The sequence below is a fragment of the Medicago truncatula genome, unplaced genomic scaffold (genome assembly GCF_003473485.1).
Source record: "Medicago truncatula cultivar Jemalong A17 unplaced genomic scaffold, MtrunA17r5.0-ANR MtrunA17Chr0c09, whole genome shotgun sequence".
In the NCBI taxonomy this organism is placed as follows: Eukaryota; Viridiplantae; Streptophyta; class Magnoliopsida; order Fabales; family Fabaceae; genus Medicago; species Medicago truncatula.
In genome coordinates this window covers 41,289-63,286 of record NW_024340372.1, presented here as the reverse complement: position 1 = coordinate 63,286, position 21,998 = coordinate 41,289, and the positions used below count along the sequence as shown (strand labels likewise).

The 21,998-nt window shown below is 35.4% G+C and overlaps 1 protein-coding gene and 2 non-coding genes across 3 annotated transcripts; 1 reads left to right on the top strand and 2 right to left on the bottom strand.

Annotated features, from left to right (window-relative positions):
• Window positions 1-8: 8 nt before the first annotated feature.
• Window positions 9-393, bottom strand: LOC120577873 (polyadenylate-binding protein 1-like 2; the record flags this gene model as incomplete). Its single annotated transcript, XM_039829766.1, has 2 exons — window positions 344-393; window positions 9-247 (listed from the first exon to the last, which is right to left on the bottom strand). A coding segment is annotated over exon 2 (229 nt), but the record flags the coding sequence as incomplete, so codon positions are not given.
• Window positions 394-6,721: 6,328 nt separating this feature from the next.
• On the top strand, window positions 6,722-6,801 carry TRNAL-UAG (transfer RNA leucine (anticodon UAG)). The gene has a single exon. It is a non-coding gene; the product is annotated as a tRNA-Leu (tRNA).
• A 1,408-nt stretch (window positions 6,802-8,209) lies between these two features.
• TRNAV-AAC (transfer RNA valine (anticodon AAC)) lies at window positions 8,210-8,283 on the bottom strand. The gene has a single exon. It is a non-coding gene; the product is annotated as a tRNA-Val (tRNA).
• Between the last annotated feature and the right edge of the window lie 13,715 nt (window positions 8,284-21,998).

Sequence of the window (21,998 nt, the reverse complement as noted above, 5' to 3'; positions counted from 1 at the left end):
ACCATCACGAGCGTTGGAGTAGTTAACATAGCCATATCCAAGAGATGACTGCGTCATCTGATCCCGGCAAACCCTAGCAGAAAGCACTGGTGCAATCTGACTGAACAGATCATAAAGCTGGCCCTCATTGACGTTCCTTTCGAGATCACCAACGTATAAGGAAGCGGTCTCAAATCTTCCAGTACCGGTCAAAGCTGCTGGAACAACGATCTTTGGTGATGAAACCACTGCTGCCATTGCTTCAACACTGAAACAATAATGTAACAGTAGAAAACATTTTTATTGTGAATAGAACTAAAAAAAAAAACAATTAAGAGAGAGAATGAGAAGAAAAAAAACATACAGTAAGGAAGAACTGGTTTTCTGGTTTTCTTTCAACACTGTAATAGAGAGAGTGTTCTTTGGAGTGAATAAGGTTGTGTAATACGAGCTTTTTATATGTCAAATTTTGCTGAATCGAATCGCAGCATTTTATTTTAATTTTATTTTTTTAATTGTGACGCACTTTGACTTGACTTGACTTTGACAAAAGTATTACTTTCCTGTATTATTTTTGTTTTATTTGCTGCATGTTGAGTTGACCTTCTCATAAATGTAATTAAAAAAAGAAAAAAAACTTTATGATACACTCACAGATGGAAGCTTCATAATAAACTTATTTTCTAAATCAATTAATTAGCGATTTTTTTGTTGGGTTTGAACTCTAAACCTTGTATATATTTTGCACTGTCCCTATCAATTGAGCTAAGCTCACAAGGACAATGAATAATTTTTTGATATATGAAGTTATTTGTCGACTTTATATTTTAAAAATATTATTTCATAATATTTCAAAAAAATATATTATTTCATAAGAAAAAAACATCATTTTATTGTCTATAAGAATTATACTATACATTTTACATTTTATTGTAAAAAATAATTTGTATTCACTATTATGAATAATATAATTAAAAAAATTATTATTTCAGTGAAACTTTTGGTAAATGAGAATTAATTATTATAATTCTAATGTTATCAAAAAAGATTTTAAAAGAAATTATTTGACTATTAATTGAAAGGCTTGGTGTTATTGTACACAAAATTTTCAAATGTACCGTAAAAATTGTCAAAAAATATCACAAATATGTGAATGGTTAACTTTTTTTTTGAACAAAAAATATGTGTGGTTAACCGATACACCATAATTGAGTTGTCCGAAAGATATAAATCAACTATTAGATTGCGTACTTTCATTCGAGTTTTAACTCGAGATCTTGCAATAGAGTGTGTGAATTTTATGTGGTGCTTGTTATTTCCGTTCACAAACCAAACTTCAAACCTCAATATTTATTATTTTAAATTTGTATTTTCTTCTTGAATTTTGATAAGTTGTTCGTTTGACTTTACCTTGTTACTTTATTTTTTGTGTGTCACAATGACTAGCTTTTATTTATTACTTTAAAATTCAAAATTGTTTGAATCATAATTGATACTTCCTCCGTCCCAAATTGTATGTCACTTTAGAAAAAATATTTGTCCTAAATTATATGTCGTTTTACAATACCAATGAAAAATTAATGTTAATTTTCCTATTATATTCTTAACTATTTATTACTTTGTCTTCTTTCAATTCCTTCATTTATCTTTCCCATATTATTTATTGAGGACAATTTTGTAAAACAACTCATAATATCTCTTTTCCACATAATATTAATTACATTTCTTAATATGTGTGAAATGCCCAAAACGTCATACAATTTAGGACGGAGGGAGTAGTTTTTATTATATGACGGAAATTTGTTCAATACCATAAAAGTTAGTCATGTGTTGTTTTATCTTGTAAAGTTATGTTGAATATTTTCTTTTAGCATATCAAACGTACTAAAGTATATTATTTTTTGACCAAAACTTTTATTTGACTTACAATAATAATATAACCAAATAATTTTTTTTTTGCTTTCGCACCGGTTTCCGACCCATCAATGGTGGGCGACTAATTCGGCTTATGCGCATTGGCCAAGCGTTGTCCCCCTGGGAATCGAACCTGGTATTCCCCAGATACGTCCTTGGAAGGAGCTCCTTGCCACTGTGGCCCAAGCAACTTGGTTTAAATTTTAATTTTTGGTCAACATATAACCTTCTTTATTTAAAAAAGAAAATGCAGATGTCTAAGGGCAAAGATACTAGATCACTATGATACACTCCACGACAATCGTGTTCAAGACTGTAAGAGTCAAACCAATCAATGACAGACGTAGTTCAAAGATGTAACTAAAGCTAATTAAATTGATTTTTAATGCATATGTGTGAGTTCAAACCTATCCAATCCTGACATACATGTAGGGGTGTTTCAAAATCGAACCAATTCTATAAAAAAACCGCAAACTGAACCAATCCAAACCAAAACCGCATTTAGTTCGGATGTATTCAGATTGTTTTCGTACTCAACCGCATGGTTCTATACGGTTTGCGACTTTTATTATATCAATCAAACCAAATCAAACCAAACCGCAACATAAGAAAAATACTAATTAAACATATGTTGTCTACACCAATATTCATAGAAACTATGCATTATTTCATGTATTCCTTTTATATATTTGGAAAACGTTCATGAAAACCTAATTTACTTTCCACACCGGGCAAAGAAAAAAGCAACAAAAGATGCATTCATTCAAAACTAACAAGCAATTGAAAGAAGTCCTCTTCTCATGAAGAAGTAATTAGAAATTGGAGAACAATGATGGCTCCTCTACCAATCTTGTCTCATCTTGCGGAGGTGTTTTCAGAGACACTAGCTCAAACTTTCTTCTTTGTTTTGCGGAATTTATTGGTAATGGAGATGCGTACTATGCTGAGTTACCAGGTGCCATGAGAGCAATAGAAATAGCAAAACAACATAACTGGAACAATCTTTGGCTGGAATGTGACTCGGCTCTTGTCATTCAAGCTATCAGGAATAAACATCTTATTCCTTGGAAAGTCAGAAACAGATGGGAGTATTGCATGAACATTACGGCCTCCATGAATTTATGGCCACACATGTGTTCCGTGAGGGAAATGTTTGTGCGGATATTTTAGCTAGCTTTAGTTCAACCATAAACCATCTCATGGTCTGGTTACATGCTCCAGATTGTATTAAGACTCCTCTTGCTAGAAACAAGCTAGGAATGAGTGAATACAGATTTCTTTACTTTTAGGGAGGTTTTGGGTTTATTGTCCCCCTCCTTTCTTGTAGCTCTTTCATCTTTTTATTAATATATTTTGGTACGCTAGCACTTTGCTAGTTACTGTTTTGGTTAAAAAAAAAAATTACATGCACGTGAACAAAAAGAATTAATTCACATTAACAAAAAAAAAAAAAATGAGCTTATGAGAAGTTGTACCAGTACAGCCATATCAATTACAAAGGCGATGAAGAGTTTGTTTCTTATCAATATACTTCCATATACTAGTGATGGTATAATTGTGTCCGAATTAATCAAGGAGATCACAGTTGTTGCAAAATATAAAATAAGGTTTATGAACGACCAATCTGAGATTTCCCGAGTGAACTAACCATAAAGTCATGAAGCCAACGTATGAAATACTCATGTAGGGAGGAGCTTAAAAATCCTTATGTTTCTTTCCATATGGTCTCATACAATTATACTATCAATCCATTTGTCTGGTAACTCATCATCTGATAAACATACTAAATTCGAAGATGCAGCTAGATGCGACAAGTTAGCCACTACGTTATTGCTATTGGGCTCAAATCTGGATACGTTATTGGGAGGCACATCCGACAAATGTGAAATAACATTCCTAAACCAGTGACAGGTAAGTTAGGAGTGGGGGAACTGCTTGCACTGTCAGGCCGACGTCCCAAATGTGAATCAGACCGATAGTTTGGCAGTCTTTGCCAGTGTGAGACAAGAGCATATGTGGGAGAAGTTGATCGAAGGTTACTAGGTGCTGTCTGACTTGGATATTGAGGGTGAAAAGGATAGTGAGCGTATTGAAGAACAAAGATGTGGTGTTGGGACACTTCACTCAACACCTTGAATATCTTGAAGGTAATGCTACCGCTAATAGTAATAAAAATGGCACCAATAATACTGATTTGAATGATGATGATATAGAGATTAAACAAGGAAATTGCACTCAGTGGATACTGCAGACCGAAATTCAGAGGTTAAAAGAAATAGACAAATCAAATTAATGAATGGATGCAACACATGAATGAATACATAAATAGATTGAAGAATTATGATACCTGTCGTCATGACATCTACGTTTGAATTTGAAAGAGCAGCTAGATCGATTCTTTGGAAACGAAAGCATAAGGACTAAAGAGCACTGACCGGAGCTTGAAGTTAGAATTTTATTTCTCTATCGTATTTTTGTTTTGGTTGTTTCCTAAAAAAAAAAAAAACAATTACCCTCTTTTGCTTTGAGATCGATCAGTTCTACTAAGGTATTTTGTTTGTTGCATACTCCATGTTATGTCTAGGAAATTTTTTGGTTGTGCACCCACATAATTGTTATCCAAGTGCCTACTCTCAAATATGGGCGAATTATTCCAAACCTTAGCATCCGATGTGAGATGATCGGTCTCACTTCTAGTGGAGAAGCAATCAAGGAGAAATGCCTTATCAAGGAAGTTTTCATTTAGTTCATGAAAGTGTTGTAGGAAAACATCATGGAGTTAGTATAAATTCAAGGAGATGTAGACTGGAACAGTGGAGCAATTATCAAGATCCTTGCAACAAATCTTGGAAAACTTGCAAGACAAATAGGTAACTTGGCTAGAGGTGGAATTTTAGGTAATATACTTGATCACCCCAACAATTAGAGCTTTAATACTATTGAGTTGAGAACTAGAACAGTCTCTACACCATTGAGTTCTAAGAGCACAAAGATGAAGGTGTCTGAAGTAGTCGAGATAGAAGTAGTTGAGGAAGAAGTTGAAAAAGAGTGTGAATTTGAAGAAAAAAAAGAGGAGAAACAATATGGGAACGTATCGATAAAGACTTCATTTTTAGGAAAACCAAACATCAATTTCTACAAGATAGTGATAACCCTCCTTATTTACCTTTGATAATGATTAAGGGAGAAAAAATGAGAATAGAGTAGAGAGTGTCAATGGAGGAGAAAAGAATGAGAAATTAATAGATGAGGGATCTATAATGAGAAAAATCAAAAGGTCAAATTGTCAATAAAGGAGGATGAAACTGTGATGCTCGTGGAAATTTGATGTTCTATTCTACTCAAGAAGCTGCCATAAAAGAGGAAAGATCTTGGACACACAAACAAAGACGAAGAAGTTGAAAAGGAAAACAAAGTTGAGGAAGAAAAAAAATGAATTTCCAAAGAAAGTAAAGAAGAAGACTACTATGGGTTTCAAAAAACTCTATGATAAGTTTCTTATCAACATCTCTTTGGTTGAAGCTCTTCAAAAGTATTAATTGAGAAAATTAATAGATTAAACAGAGAATAGGATTTCAAAATTGATTAACCATATATAGAAGTTCATTCAAAAGAACGAATCGGTTTTTTTAAATCAGTTATTGTCATATCAAGACTGCTTTTAAAGATAATCAATTATGCTTTAGTCTACTCGAAAAACTTTGCTAAGAACTTTCTGAAAAATAGGCGGCGTAGATTTAAACAAAGCATTTGCAATTGTGAACTTCTTTAGCTTTAACAAGTGCATGATCTTTTCAAAATTTTCAATTCACAAATACTGCAAATTACCAAATCATGCTATGATTTTCTACTTTGAATATTATTTTGCTATTTATTTTTTCTGTGTTTAAGTAAACATAGGCTCTAATGGTGTGCTTTTTGAACCTGTGTTTTTTAAATACATTTTCAAATATGTGTATTGCTTCTTCTCTTTGTATTTGGAATACTTTCAAATGCGATGTGTTAGATTAATTTGCTATGATGATAGTATTTCTTTTCCTTTTAATATATTTTTCGATCCAAGATGACTCATTGTAGCCGAGCAATCGATCCAAACTGTGGATGCAACGTAGACGAGGAACATGAGAATGAAAAATAAGAGTATCATCCAAAATAAACTAAGTAGAAATGAATGAATTAGATTCAACAACCACATTCCTACAGCCTTCACAACAAAGCCATCTCAAGACCTTTCTAAATTGCAATGAGTTCTGCAAACTCATTGAAGGCTTAGGCAGTGCCACAAGAACTATTGCAAACCCAACAATACATTGACCTGCATGATTATGTAACAAACCACCAAAACAACACTCTCTTTGTTATACCCAGAGAACAACCATTTTCACGACATTGACCGAACTAAACGGGGAAATAATAATTGAATTTTTGGAGTTGACGATCCGTCAGTTATGCCATCTTTTTGCCGTTAAACACCTCTAGATTTCTAGAAATCTAAAGATCCCCGCAAAAATGGAGTCAAAAGTACACGTTAAATAAACTTTTATTCAATCAGAAGGATCAAATAAATGAAAATGCATGCATATCTAGAAGAAGCTTTAGCTTACTCCAACCAATTATTCAAGGACCTACGGACAAATTTTTTTTTTTTTTTTGAACAAGACATAAGAACAAATGATCCATTTCTTTAAGTGAATTAATTTAGAAGCAGCAACCATCATTCTAGATATTATTCTTTAAGATTAACAATGCTTTTTTCTCTTTTGATTTTTGAATAATCAACAGTATACAAGTACTACTACATGTTGATGCTAAAGTTTATCAACAAAAAGACAGTTTGGCCGAGTGGTCTAAGGCGCCAGATTTAGGCTCTGGTCCGAAAGGGCGTGGGTTCAAATCCCACAGCTGTCAATTTTACTATTTTTCTTTTTCTTTAATTTTTCATTTCGGGCCGGGTCAGACGATTACTCTCAAAGTTGAGAGTAGCGACACCATCGACAATGTCAAAGCCAAAATTCAAGACAAGGAAGGTCCAAATTCTCTTAATTCAATTTATTCATCAAATCATTAATAATCATCAATTTCTGACCCAGGTATCCCACCGGATCAGCGGCGTTTGATTTTTGCTGGAAAACAGCTTGAAGATGGAAGAAGAACCCTATCTGATTACAACATTCAAAAGGGTATAATATTGGCAAACAGAGACAATTTAAAAACAAAAGTAGCGTTTTGATATAATTTTTTTGAAAAATAAGAGATTATTTTAATTGGTGTGCAGAATATAATTCATGAAGAATATTTTTGAATTCCTTGTTAGAACGAACAAGGTAGTGTAGCAGTAATTGAATATTGTTTGAAAACAATCAAATTTACTTATGATAATCTATTAAACAATTCGAACTCATTTTTAGTTGATTGAAAAATCAATCCAAAAACATGAAATGTTTATGATTCCCTTTTCATCTCTTTAGGATGGGATAATTTAGTGCTTTGACAAGAAAGTTATGTATACTACTAAGAATGTATACCATAATAGAGATCAATGACGCGTTAAAGGTGATTTGAATAAACATTTTATTTGGCATCTTGGGATATATTGTTTACCAAGTAGATCAAAGCTACACAGGAAGCAAGTCGACTGTCCATATGATTGTGTGGTTTGTCAATCCCACACAGAATCGAATTAGCATTTAATTTTGGTATTGCTGTGAGTGAGGAATGTTCGGGAAATCTCATCTTTGGCCTATTTGAGAGAATAGTATGCATAACACAGGTTGTGATTACTATTTTATGCAGATTTGGCAGTGTTGACACAAATCAGTTGATAAATTTTTGCTATGGTTTCTCGGAGCATCTGGATGGAACGAAATGTGCACTAATAGGACAGCAAGGTCGAGTTTGATCAAGTAATGCAGTGCGCCAGCGCTGTGTTTCACTGTTTCTTATTGTCACAACTATGTGATATAATTCCTGCATTTACTGGAATGGCACATGCTGCTAGTTTTCATAATCATAAAACACACACGTTTCACAACTATGTGCTTATTAGAAAGCCAACAACAAACAATATTGTGAACAAATATAACTTAGAAAAGGTTGACCAATCCAATGTTTGGTATGCTTGATGTGGAATACTTCTAGCCTTTCTTCACGCGTCTACTCTTGTTGCCCACTCGGACATTGAAACCAATCGTTGCTTCAGCAGAAATGCAATGACAGTGTCTTGTTGTTAAGAAAAGAAAATGACCAAAACAAGATCCATGAATCATTTCTTTCGACGATACATAGCAGTTGTAAAAACAGAGAACAAAACAAAACATGGCTTCGCCCGGGTTCGAACCGGAGACCTTCAGTGTGTTAGACTGACGTGATAACCAACTACACCACGAAACCATCTTGCTGCAGTTATTCATAAAACATTACATGTAACACACTTGCATAAAACAACAAGCTTGTTAATTTCTTTTTTGTTATATATGTATGTCTTTGTGTACATGAGTATAAATGTCAAGAAAATTACTCCTGCAGAAATGCAGTTGAGACAAGAGACGGAACAACGATATCATTGTGATGAGTCACGTACTCTAGATCTCGGGCCTCGTGATTACTCATCATTTATCCATAAAGGATCTCATGGTATTGGTACCCTGCATTTTCAAGGTTAATTATAAACAAAAGTGGTTGTTCCTAAAAGATCCTCTAGGGCTTCAAGCTTCTTATTCAACCTCCAAGATTTCAACCTCCAACTTAATGAATTCTAAGGGAAAATCAGTTATAGCTGTGAACATTAAAACACGTCAAAATCAATTTTGCACCTGTTGAATCAATTTTGCCTCATCTAATAGTGAAATCAAACATACATGTAGTATTTAGAGTTCATTAAAAAAAATCATTCACTGTTCGTTGTTATTGTCACAACTATCTGATATAATTCCTGTCTTTGCTGGAAGGAATGGCACATGCGGCTAGTTTTCATAATCATAAAACACACTATTCAATCGAATGGCATGGCAGAAGATACATCATCAGTTGTAATAAACTCATAACCAAATACAGAAAGATTAGAGAAAATGTTGATCATTAGAAAGCCGGCAATAAACAATACTTTGCATTTGATTAGAAAGCCAACATTTGGCATTTGGTCATTAAAAAAATTGTAGCTTTGTCACTGATGAATCACTTCCATATACAAAGGTAATGGAATAATTGTGTCGAATTAATCAAGGAAATCACAATTGTTGCAAAATATAAAATATGGCTAATGAGCGACCAATCTCAGATATCCCGAGTGATCTGTCATGAAGTCAATCATTTCCATTAATGTAAGAAATACTTATGTAGAGAGTGATGTTATTGCTGCAGGTCTCATACAATTATACTATCAATCCATTTTTCTGTAACTCATCATCAGATAAACATACTAAATTCGGAGATGCATCTAGATGCGATAACTTAGCCACTACGTTACTGCTATTGGTCCGAAATCTGGATAACTTATTGGGAGACACATCGGACAAATGTGAAATAACATTCAGTCATGTTAAAGTAGATTGAATGCAAACATTTAGGAGTGGCTGAACTGCCTGCACTGTCAGTCCGGCGTCCCAATTGTGAAACAGATATTGAGCGTCTAGAAGAACATAGATATGGTGTTGGGGCACGTAACTCAACACCTCGAATATCTTGATGGTAATGCTACCTCTGATAGTAATAAAAATGGCAGCTTCAAGGATGATGATATAGGGGTTAATCAAGGAATTAAACTCGGTGGAGACTGCAGACCGAAATTTAGCACAGGTTAAGAGTAATAGACAAATCAAATTAAATGAATAGATGGAACACAAGAATGAATAGAGAAATCGATTGAAGAATTATCATGAGACAAAAGATGCTTTTTTTACTCATATCTTTGTTTTATTTGTTTTGTTTATATTCTAAAACTTTAAGAATATTTGTTCTATTTTATTTTTAGGTAAATATTTGGAAGAAAAATAATTATCAATAAGGTTTGTTTTTATTTTATTTTGAAATATTAAAAAACTTCAAAAAGATTCCCTTAAAAAAAAATAAAAAAAGAAGAGTAAATTACACTCCTCTCCCCTCAAATATACTTGAATTACATTCTCCTCCCTCTCATGTTAAAATATACACTCCCCTCCCTTGAAAAGTAAAATTGATACTCCCCTCCCTTATGAGATGCTTAAATTTCAACCTCATCCCTTAATAATTAAATATACACTACACTTTAATATATTTTAACAAAAATAAATATCTTTATAATATATATTAATTTTGAATCACGATTTAAAAAACATAAATTCATTTTTTTATAATTTAAATGTCAATTATAAGCAAACTTAAATATTTTTTTATTAATTTTATAATTTGGAGTATAAAATTCACATGGATTACTTAATTGACTTCACTAATTTTTCACATATTTTAATTTTATTTTGGGTTGTTTCATATTTTATAATAGGGTTTTACACTACATGTTAATGAAATTATTAATAAAAATAGCGAAAAATATGTATTCAAATTTTGATTATATTAAAATGAACATGTAATACTATTTTTCTTTGAATTGTGTTAGATTATTATTTTTTCCTAGATTTTTGTTATATTTTAGTTAGTTTTCATTGATAAGTTGCAAATCAATATCTCTTTGGCTGAAGCTCTTCAAAAGTATTAATTGAGAACATTAATTAATTAAGCATATATTGAAGTTCTTTCAAAATGACGAATCATGTTTTCAAACTGGTTATTGTTATACCAAGATTACTGCTTTAGAAGATAATCAATTATGCTCTAAATGTTGAGCTGTGATCGTTTGCAAACAGTCTCTGCCACCACTGTGATCTGTTTTGAATATGGCTCTAAATGTCTCAGCGTTTTATCATGAGATAATGAATTAACCTGAAGCTATATCCAATGATGAAAATTTTGAGATTTTCACGGAACATGAATCAAATAAGTGATCTTTCATTTCTTACATCGAGAAAATATCATTATGAGTTCCCAAAACAACATTCTTGCAATATCCTTGAGAACTACATTATGCTACTCAAAGAAACAACTAAGTTAATATTTCTAATTAGTTCAACAAATTGATATTTTGGACTTCCAAATAGATTTTGATTTTTCAAGAGCATGTGTATGTTCATGACAATAACAGTCAAACTCATGGCTAACTTTCATTTTGATGCTCTAAAATGTGCTAATTGTTTGCAACTTCATTGTCATGATGATCATTATTATTAGGCTTAAATGATCCATTGGTTCCTTAACTAATTTCCATTTTTCATTTTAGTCCCATAAGTAGTAAAACGTACCTTTTGGTCCCTTAATTTTCTCTCCGTTTGCCAAAAAAATCCCATCCGTCAAAAAAATTGCTCTCCCGTTAGTTTGAGCCACGTGTCGCATCGTAAGTGGGTAGTATAAAAAAAGGGACAAAAAAAAAATTCATTCCCTTTCTCCAGAATTAGGGTTCCTCTCTTGCTCCTCCTCTTCTTCCCTTAGATTATGGACATTATCCTTATTGCAAATGAGGTGGATGCCGAAGCGCGAAAGTTCAATATGGAATTGCTTCTCTTTAAGGTAGATTTTGAGAAGGCTTATGACTGTGTTGATATGTATTATCTAGAAGTTGTGGTAAATATGAATTTTTCAATGCTATGGAGTATGGTAGAAATGAATTTTCATGTGTTATGGAGAGAACAGGCTATAGAGTGTGTATCAACGACAACGACTTAAGTGCTTCAGCTGGTTTGTTTTCTAGGTACAAAGTGGAAAAGTAGCACAGATGATGTGATTTTGTTGGCCGATAAGAGTTGGGCTAATGTTAGAGCAATGAAATTTATCATTATCCTTTTTGACGTGCTCGTATTCCCGCTACTACTAATAATAAGAGTAGTTATTATTTATAAATTACAATCTAATATAAAAAAAAGGCTTAATTGCACTTTTGACCCCTATCTTTTCAAAAGTTGCGATTTTGGCCCCCTAAATAATTAAAATACAAAACAGCCCCCTATGTATTGGATCTTTGGCAGTTTTGGCCCCCAATGTCACTTTTGACTTAGTCTTCCCTGACGTGGCACTCATATCCCTTAAGTGAGGTGCCACGCGTCGACCATTGTGGGTGCCACGTTAACGTAGATTAAGTCAAAAGTGGCCTTGGGGGCCAAAAAACTGCCAAAGATCCAATACATAGGGGACCAAAAGTGCAATTAAGCCTATAAAAAAATACCATGCAAATGATGCATTTTATTATTTATAAATTTACATAAAAAAGAAAAATATTTGTCATTGTAAAAAAAATGTCAATGATACATAAAAACCAAGGGACTCATTATCGCCGTCTTTATCATTATTTATAGGTTTAATTGCTATTTTTGTTTTTTAAGTTTTTTTTAGTATCGTTTTGGTCCCATAAGTAAAAAGAAGACCGTTTACTTTATTTTCATCTCCGTGACATGTTTTGGTCCTTTCCGTTAAATTAAATAAAAAATGTTAAGTGTGGTACACATGTTTTTTTAACATTGGCTCTGGAAATTTTATTATCTTCTTCATCACCTTGATAAACATTCATCATCTTCATCAAATAAACCCAGAAAAATTTATCATCTAACTGGTGAACTTCAAAATCAAACCTAGTAAAATAAAAAAACCCAAGAAACCAATAATCCAATTTAAATATTCAATCCTTCAAAGTTTGTGAAAGAGGGGAGATAGAAATCTCACTCAAACCAAGAACTCTAACTCAAATCCCAAATCCTCTTCATCAAATGAATAAATCCTTCAATCTTTCCTCTTATGTGTTGAATCTCAAACTCAAAGCCTCCTTATTTGAATAATCCTTTGTTGAATCTCAACCCCAAATCTTCTCTTGTGTATGTAACGCCCACTTTCGTTTAATCGTTATTTAATCGAGTTTAGGCAATTATATTATAATTATATAATATATGCATGATTTTGATATGTTTTGATGATATGATTGATGACGTGATAAGTTATGAGTTTTGGAGGATTTGATTATGATATGAGATTTATTTTATTGTTAAATAAAATAAAGATTTGAAAATAATATAAAATATTTAGTTGAGGGTTGTTTTGATATTTTAGATAGTTTTGAGGGAGAAATTGAGATAAGATAAGTAATTAGGAAGAGATATAAATAGAGAAGACCTAATTGTTAGAAAAACGGATTGTACGTGAAAACTTTTGGAAAAGGGAGAAAAAGCTTTGAGAGGAGCAAGAGACCAAGAGGGCTGCGATTTTCTTCATAACCAGGTAAGGGTGGGACTAATAACTCAGTAGCATTAACCTCTGTAATTCTGATGATTAGTTGACATAGTTAGGATTGATTTAGAGAAGTTTTGGAATTAGGTCAAAACCCTAAAAATTGAGAATAAACGGTAAAACTTGTTTAGATTGATGTAAGAATTGTCCTGTAACCTTAGAATATGTTTAGGATGAATTCTGGAATCAAAACCAAGCTTAGAACCATGTGAAACGTCGGATTTTTGTGATTTTAGGAAGCCTGGCCGTAGCGACATTCATCGCTCGCCACGGCGAGCTATGATCATCGCCTCGCGAGTGATGAAGATTCATCGCTCGCCACGCGAGCCTTTCCCCTTCACCTCGCGAGTTGTCTGGTGCAACTCGCCATGGCGAGCAACCTTTCCTCGCCTCGCGAGCTTAGGCAGAGTGCATGTCATATTTTGTATTTTTGACTTTTTAGTTGGACCTTGAGTGCCTTTAAGTGCCTAAACATACCTAGAGATGATTAGGAATGATTTTAGGACAGGATTGAACCCAGAACAACATCAGTTTGGGAGATTAGTGTTACTCGCCATGGCGAGTAAGTACTCTCGCCTCGCGAGTACAACCAGAAGGTAGTTGCTTGAGTGTTTGCGCGATCTGTGTCGCATGCGTTGATCAAGAGTGAACCCCTAATTGGCATTGAGACCTAGTGATGATGTTTACTGCAGCCTGTAGAGTTGCTTAAGACTATATTGATATTAATTGAGTATGAACTAATGTATTGTATATTCATGCAAGATATGAAGGTTTGATAATAATGCAATTTATGTGCTATTGATATAATGATATCATCTTGCTGTGTGACTTGTTTATGCTGCTTCTGTTATTTAACTAAGTGCATATGTATATGATAATGTTTAGCTCCAAATTATTGGATGCATGTTGATTACGATGATTACGTGTTCTGTTCATAAGTGTCCATGCATAGCATATCATTGAGCTTAGTCCTCACCACGAAAATTAGGAGCTTTGTCCTCCGCACGTTTTATAGGAGCTTTGTCCTCCGCACGATTAAAGTATATTAATACTTATGATGACGATTGGTACCACATGCATATAAGGAGTCTAAGAGCATTGTCACATTGTCATGATTAAGATGCCTTGTTGATAATGAGTGAATATGTAATTACGTGATAAGTGTTATTTGATATGTTATGATATTCCTAATTATTGAACAAACGATTACGTGATAACTGTTTAACAATTATGCAAAGTTAATAATGGAATGATTATGTTGTTAATTTATGATTCTCAATTACATTGATTAATGTTATTGTATTATGAAATCTCACCCCTTCTGCTTGAAAATGTTGCCCTTCGTATGGGTAACTTGCAGGTGATCGTGCTTAGTGTGCAGTTGCCGTCGTGAGTGGCCTTGCCTTCACTGTGTCGTCTAGGTCGCTCTGATACGTAACGGGATGGGGTTATATGCTATAACATGCTTCATTCTCTTACGTGGATAATATGTTATTTTTATTATGTTATGGATTATGAACTATTTTGATGGGGCCTACGTGCCAAACTGATTTATGATTTTGAATTAAATATTCCGCTGCTATGTTAAAGATATTGTGAAGGTTAAATTATTATTTAACTGTTTATGGATTACGTTTCTATGTGATATCCCGTTTATGGTTTTTACTCTGATAATTGTTTATGAAATTTGTATATTGGGAAAACGGGGTGTTACAATTGGTATCAGAGCAGGTCGGTCCGTCCGGTCAATTAGAGAGTCGTGTCGAGTCTTAGTAATATTTATATTACTATCTTATGTTGTTGTTGCTACTTTTGTAGAATATCAGAAATGGCTGGAAGGAATGATGCTGCGTTAGCTGCTGCTCTACAAGCTGTTGCCCAAGCTGTGGGACAACAACCTAACGTGAATGCTGGTGCAAATGCTGAAGCTAGGATGTTGGAGACGTTCATGAAGAAGAACCCTCCGATTTTCAAAGGACGTTATGACCCTGATGGAGCCCAGACGTGGCTTAAGGAGATTGAGAGGATTTTCCGGGTTATGCAGTGCACGGAGGATCAGAAAGTGCGATTTGGTACTCATCAGCTGGCCGAGGAAGCTGATGACTGGTGGGTTGCTCTTCTGCCTACCCTTGGGCAGGAGGGAGCTGTTGTGACTTGGGCTGTTTTCAGGAGGGAGTTCCTGAGAAGATACTTTCCGGAAGATGTTCGCGGGAAGAAAGAGATCGAATTCCTTGAGCTGAAGCAAGGAAATATGTCCGTGACAGAGTATGCTGCCAAGTTCGTGGAGCTGTCTAAGTTCTATCCGCACTATACTGCTGAGAATGCTGAGTTCTCGAGATGTATCAAGTTCGAGAACGGTTTGAGGCCCGACATTAAGAGGGCGATTGGATACCAACAGCTGAGAGTTTTTCAGGATTTGGTTAATAGCTGCAGGATCTACGAAGAGGATACCAAGGCTCACTACAAGGTAGTGAATGAGAGGAAGGGTAAGGGACAACAGAGTCGTCCTAAGCCGTACAGTGCCCCTGCTGATAAAGGGAAACAGAAGATGGTCGATGTTAGGCGGCCTAAGAAGAAGGATGCTGCAGAGATTGTGTGTTTCAATTGTGGTGAGAAAGGCCACAAAAGCAACGTCTGCCCTGAGGAAATCAAGAAGTGTGTCCGGTGTGGCAAGAAAGGTCATGTTGTAGCTGATTGCAATCGCACAGACATTGTTTGCTTTAATTGCAACGGAGAGGGTCACATTAGTTCACAGTGTACCCAGCCTAAGAGGGCGCCGACTACTGGTAGGGTCTTTGCTTTGACTGGGACTCAGACAGAGAATGAGGATCGTTTGATCAGAGGTACTTGCTATATTAATAATACTCCTTTAGTTGCTATTATTGATACTGGTGCTACGCATTGTTTTATTGCTTTCGATTGTGTTTCTGTTTTGGGTCTTGATTTGTCTGATATGAATGGAGAGATGGTTGTCGAAACTCCAGCTAAGGGTTCGGTGACTACTTCTCTCGTATGTTTGAAATGTCCTTTGTCTATGTTTGGTCGTGATTTCGAAATGGATTTAGTTTGTCTACCTTTGAGCGGTATGGATGTGATTTTGGGTATGAACTGGTTAGAGTACAACCACGTTCTTATTAATTGTTTTAGCAAGTCAGTGCATTTCTCTTCCGTCGAAGAGGAAAGTGGTGCAGAGTTTTTATCTACTAAGCAGCTGAAGCAACTGGAACGCGACGGTATCTTGATGTTTTCGTTAATGGCTACTTTATCTGTTGAGAATCAAGCAGTGATTGATAGGTTACCGGTGGTGTGTGAATTTCCTGAAGTTTTTCCAGATGAGATTCCTGATGTGCCTCTAGAGAGAGAAGTTGAGTTTTCTATTGATCTTGTTCCTGGAACGAAGCCGGTCTCGATGGCACCTTATCGTATGTCTGCTTCCGAGTTATCTGAGTTGAAGAAACAGTTGGAAGACTTGCTTGAGAAGAAGTTTGTTAGACCAAGTGTTTCACCTTGGGGAGCACCGGTTTTGCTAGTAAAGAAGAAAGATGGTAGTATGCGGTTGTGTATTGATTATCGACAGTTGAACAAGGTAACTATCAAGAACAGGTATCCACTTCCAAGAATTGATGATTTGATGGATCAGCTAGTGGGAGCACGAGTTTTCAGCAAGATTGATTTGAGATCAGGTTATCACCAGATTAAAGTAAAGGATGAAGATATGCAGAAGACGGCTTTCAGAACGCGTTATGGTCACTATGAATATAAAGTTATGCCTTTCGGTGTGACCAATGCACCTGGAGTGTTTATGGAGTATATGAATCGCATCTTCCATGCATTTTTGGATCGGTTTGTGGTTGTGTTTATCGACGATATTTTGATCTACTCCAAGACTGAAGAAGAACATGCTGAGCATCTGAAGATTGTCTTACAAGTGTTGAAAGAGAAGAAACTTTATGCTAAATTGTCTAAGTGTGAATTCTGGTTGAAAGAAGTGAGTTTTCTAGGCCATGTTATTTCCGGAGATGGTATTGCTGTGGATCCGTCTAAAGTCGAAGCTGTATCGCAATGGGATACTCCTAAGTCCGTTACTGAAATTAGAAGCTTCTTGGGTTTAGCTGGTTACTATAGAAGGTTTATTGAAGGATTTTCTAAGTTAGCTCTTCCGCTAACGCAGTTGACTTGTAAAGGTAAAACTTTTGTGTGGGACGTCCAGTGTGAGAAAAGTTTCGGTGAATTGAAGAAGCGTTTGACGACTGCTCCAGTGTTAATTTTGCCGAAGTCGGATGAACCTTTTGTGGTATATTGTGATGCGTCCAAGTTGGGTTTAGGAGGTGTGCTTATGCAAGAAGGTAAAGTGGTAGCTTATGCTTCAAGACAGTTGAGAGTTCATGAGAAGAATTATCCTACGCATGATCTCGAGTTGGCGGCCGTAGTCTTTGTATTGAAGATATGGAGACATTACTTGTATGGTTCGAGATTTGAAGTGTTTAGTGATCACAAGAGTTTGAAGTATTTGTTCGATCAGAAGGAATTGAATATGAGGCAGCGAAGATGGCTCGAATTGTTGAAGGATTATGACTTTGGTCTGAATTACCATCCCGGTAAAGCTAATGTTGTTGCAGATGCCTTGAGTAGGAAGACATTGCATATGTCCGCCATGATGGTCAGAGAGTTCGAATTGCTTGAACAGTTTAGAGATATGAGTTTGGTTTGCGAATGGTCACCTCAGAGAGTGAAACTGGGTATGCTGAAGATTGATAGTGAATTTCTGAAAAGTATCAAGGAAGCACAGAGAGTTGATGTAAAGTTTGTAGACTTGTTGGTTGCTAGAGATCAGACTGAAGACAGTGATTTTAAAATCGATGATCAAGGTGTGTTGAGATTCCGAGGAAGAATTTGTATCCCAGACGATGAAGAGATTAAGAAGATGATTCTTGAAGAGAGTCATAGAAGTAGCTTGAGTATTCATCCGGGAGCTACGAAGATGTATCATGATCTAAAGAAGATTTTCTGGTGGTCTGGTTTGAAACGAGATGTGGCACAGTTTGTGTATTCCTGTTTAGTTTGTCAGAAGTCGAAAGTTGAGCATCAGAAACCTGCTGGGATGATGGTACCTTTAGACGTGCCAGAATGGAAATGGGATAGTATATCGATGGATTTTGTGACGAGTTTGCCGAATACTCCGAGAGGGAGCGACGCAATTTGGGTTATTGTTGATAGGTTGACGAAGTCAGCTCATTTTCTACCTATTAATATTAGTTTCCCTGTTGCCCAGTTGGCAGAGATTTACATCAAAGAGATTGTGAAGCTGCATGGTGTTCCTTCGAGCATTGTATCAGATAGAGATCCAAGATTTACTTCTAGATTTTGGAAAAGTTTGCAAGAGGCTTTGGGTTCGAAGTTGAGTTTGAGTTCGGCGTATCATCCACAGACAGATGGTCAGTCGGAGAGGACAATTCAGTCGCTAGAGGATTTGTTGAGAATTTGTGTTCTTGAGCAGGGAGGAACTTGGGATAGTCATCTCCCGTTGATCGAGTTCACTTATAACAATAGTTATCATTCTAGTATTGGAATGGCACCGTTCGAGGCTTTGTATGGTCGGAGATGCAGAACTCCGTTGTGTTGGTTTGAATCAGGAGAAAGGGTGGTCTTAGGACCAGAGATTGTTCAGCAAACTACTGAGAAAGTTCAGATGATCCAAGAGAAAATGAAGGCGTCGCAGAGTCGACAAAAGAGCTATCATGATAAGCGTAGAAAAGATCTTGAATTTCAGGAAGGAGACCACGTGTTTTTGAGAGTCACTCCTATGACTGGTGTAGGACGTGCTTTGAAGTCAAAGAAGTTGACCCCGAAGTTCATTGGTCCGTATCAGATATTGGAAAGAGTTGGAACAGTGGCTTACCGAGTGGGTTTACCGCCGCATCTTTCGAATTTGCACAACGTTTTCCATGTGTCGCAACTTCGAAAGTATGTTCCGGATCCATCTCATGTAATCCAAAGCGACGATGTGCAAATTAGAGACAACCTTACGGTAGAGACTTTACCGTTGAGGATTGATGATCGCAAAGTGAAGACGTTGAGAGGCAAGGAGATACCTCTCGTGAGAGTCGTTTGGTCGGGAGCGACTGGTGAAAGCTTGACGTGGGAGCTTGAGAGTAAGATGCTGGAGTCTTATCCAGAGTTGTTTGCTTGAGGTAAATTTTCGAGGACGAAAATCTTTTAAGTGGGGGAGAGTTGTAACGCCCACTTTCGTTTAATCGTTATTTAATCGAGTTTAGGCAATTATATTATAATTATATAATATATGCATGATTTTGATATGTTTTGATGATATGATTGATGACGTGATAAGTTATGAGTTTTGGAGGATTTGATTATGATATGAGATTTATTTTATTGTTAAATAAAATAAAGATTTGAAAATAATATAAAATATTTAGTTGATGGTTGTTTTGATATTTTAGATAGTTTTGGGGGAGAAATTGAGATAAGATAAGTAATTAGGAAGAGATATAAATAGAGAAGACCTAATTGTTAGAAAAACGGATTGTACGTGAAAACTTTTGGAAAAGGGAGAAAAAGCTTTGAGAGGAGCAAGAGGGCTGCGATTTTCTTCATAACCAGGTAAGGGTGGGACTAATAACTCAGTAGCATTAACCTCTGTAATTCTGATGATTAGTTGACATAGTTAGGATTGATTTAGAGAAGTTTTGGAATTAGGTCAAAACCCTAAAAATTGAGAATAAACGGTAAAACTTGTTTAGATTGATGTAAGAATTGTCCTGTAACCTTAGAATATGTTTAGGATGAATTCTGGAATCAAAACCAAGCTTAGAACCATGTGAAACGTCGGATTTTTGTGATTTTAGGAAGCCTGGCCGTAGCGACATTCATCGCTCGCCACGGCGAGCTATGATCATCGCCTCGCGAGTGATGAAGATTCATCGCTCGCCACGCGAGCCTTTCCCCTTCGCCTCGCGAGTTGTCTGGTGCAACTCGCCATGGCGAGAAACCTTTCCTCGCCTCGCGAGCTTAGGCAGAGTGCATGTCATATTTTGTATTTTTGACTTTTTAGTTGGACCTTGAGTGCCTAAACATACCTAGAGATGATTAGGAATGATTTTAGGACAGGATTGAACCCAGAACAACATCAGTTTGGGAGATTAGTGTTACTCGCCATGGCGAGTAAGTACTCTCGCCTCGCGAGTACAACCAGAAGGTAGTTGCTTGAGTGTTTGCGCGATCTGTGTCGCATGCGTTGATCAAGAGTGAACCCCTAATTGGCATTGAGACCTAGTGATGATGTTTACTGCAGCCTGTAGAGTTGCTTAAGACTATATTGATATTAATTGAGTATGAACTAATGTATTGTATATTCATGCAAGATATGAAGGTTTGATAATAATGCAATTTATGTGCTATTGATATAATGATATCATCTTGCTGTGTGACTTGTTTATGCTGCTTCTGTTATTTAACTAAGTGCATATGTATATGATAATGTTTAGCTCCAAATTATTGGATGCATGTTGATTACGATGATTACGTGTTCTGTTCATAAGTGTCCATGCATAGCATATCATTGAGCTTAGTCCTCACCACGAAAATTAGGAGCTTTGTCCTCCGCACGTTTTATAGGAGCTTTGTCCACCGCACGATTAAAGTATATTAATACTTATGATGACGATTGGTACCACATGCATATAAGGAGTCTAAGAGCATTGTCACATTGTCATGATTAAGATGCCTTGTTGATAATGAGTGAATATGTAATTACGTGATAAGTGTTATTTGATATGTTATGATATTCCTAATTATTGAACAAACGATTACGTGATAACTGTTTAACAATTATGCAAAGTTAATAATGGAATGATTATGTTGTTAATTTATGATTCTCAATTACATTGATTAATGTTATTGTATTATGAAATCTCACCCCTTCTGCTTGAAAATGTTGCCCTTCGTATGGGTAACTTGCAGGTGATCGTGCTTAGTGTGCAGTTGCCGTCGTGAGTGGCCTTGCCTTCACTGTGTCGTCTAGGTCGCTCTGATACGTAACGGGATGGGGTTATATGCTATAACATGCTTCATTCTCTTACGTGGATAATATGTTATTTTTATTATGTTATGGATTATGAACTATTTTGATGGGGCCTACGTGCCAAACTGATTTATGATTTTGAATTAAATATTCCGCTGCTATGTTAAAGATATTGTGAAGGTTAAATTATTATTTAACTGTTTATGGATTACGTTTCTATGTGATATCCCGTTTATGGTTTTTACTCTGATAATTGTTTATGAAATTTGTATATTGGGAAAACGGGGTGTTACAGTGTACAACCTCAATCTCTTCTCTCAAAACTCAAATTGGTGAACGATTCATTATGTAGAACCTTACCCAAATATCGTCTTCATTGAATTCCTCATTATTATGCACAATCTTTCGAATTTTTTAAGGATGGGTTTTTCTAAGGCAGTTTTTTCTTTCTTTTATGTTTGATAATAGCTTGGATCAGAACTTGTATCAAAACTTAAGAGTAAGAGCGAAATGATACGGCTGCCATGGATCTTTTCAAATCATTTTCTATGGGACAAAGTAGATATAGATATGAAGGATATGAAAAAGGCTAATACGCATGTGAACTTTGAACGTTGAATTTGAAATTGGATTATTGGTTTTAGGGTTTTGAATTTGGGAAAAATTGAATATTGAGTTTAATCTAAATTTTTTGGGTTTGTTGAGTTTTTTGTTTTATTTTTTTCTGGATTTGATGTTGAAGGTGATAAATGAAGATGATGAAGGT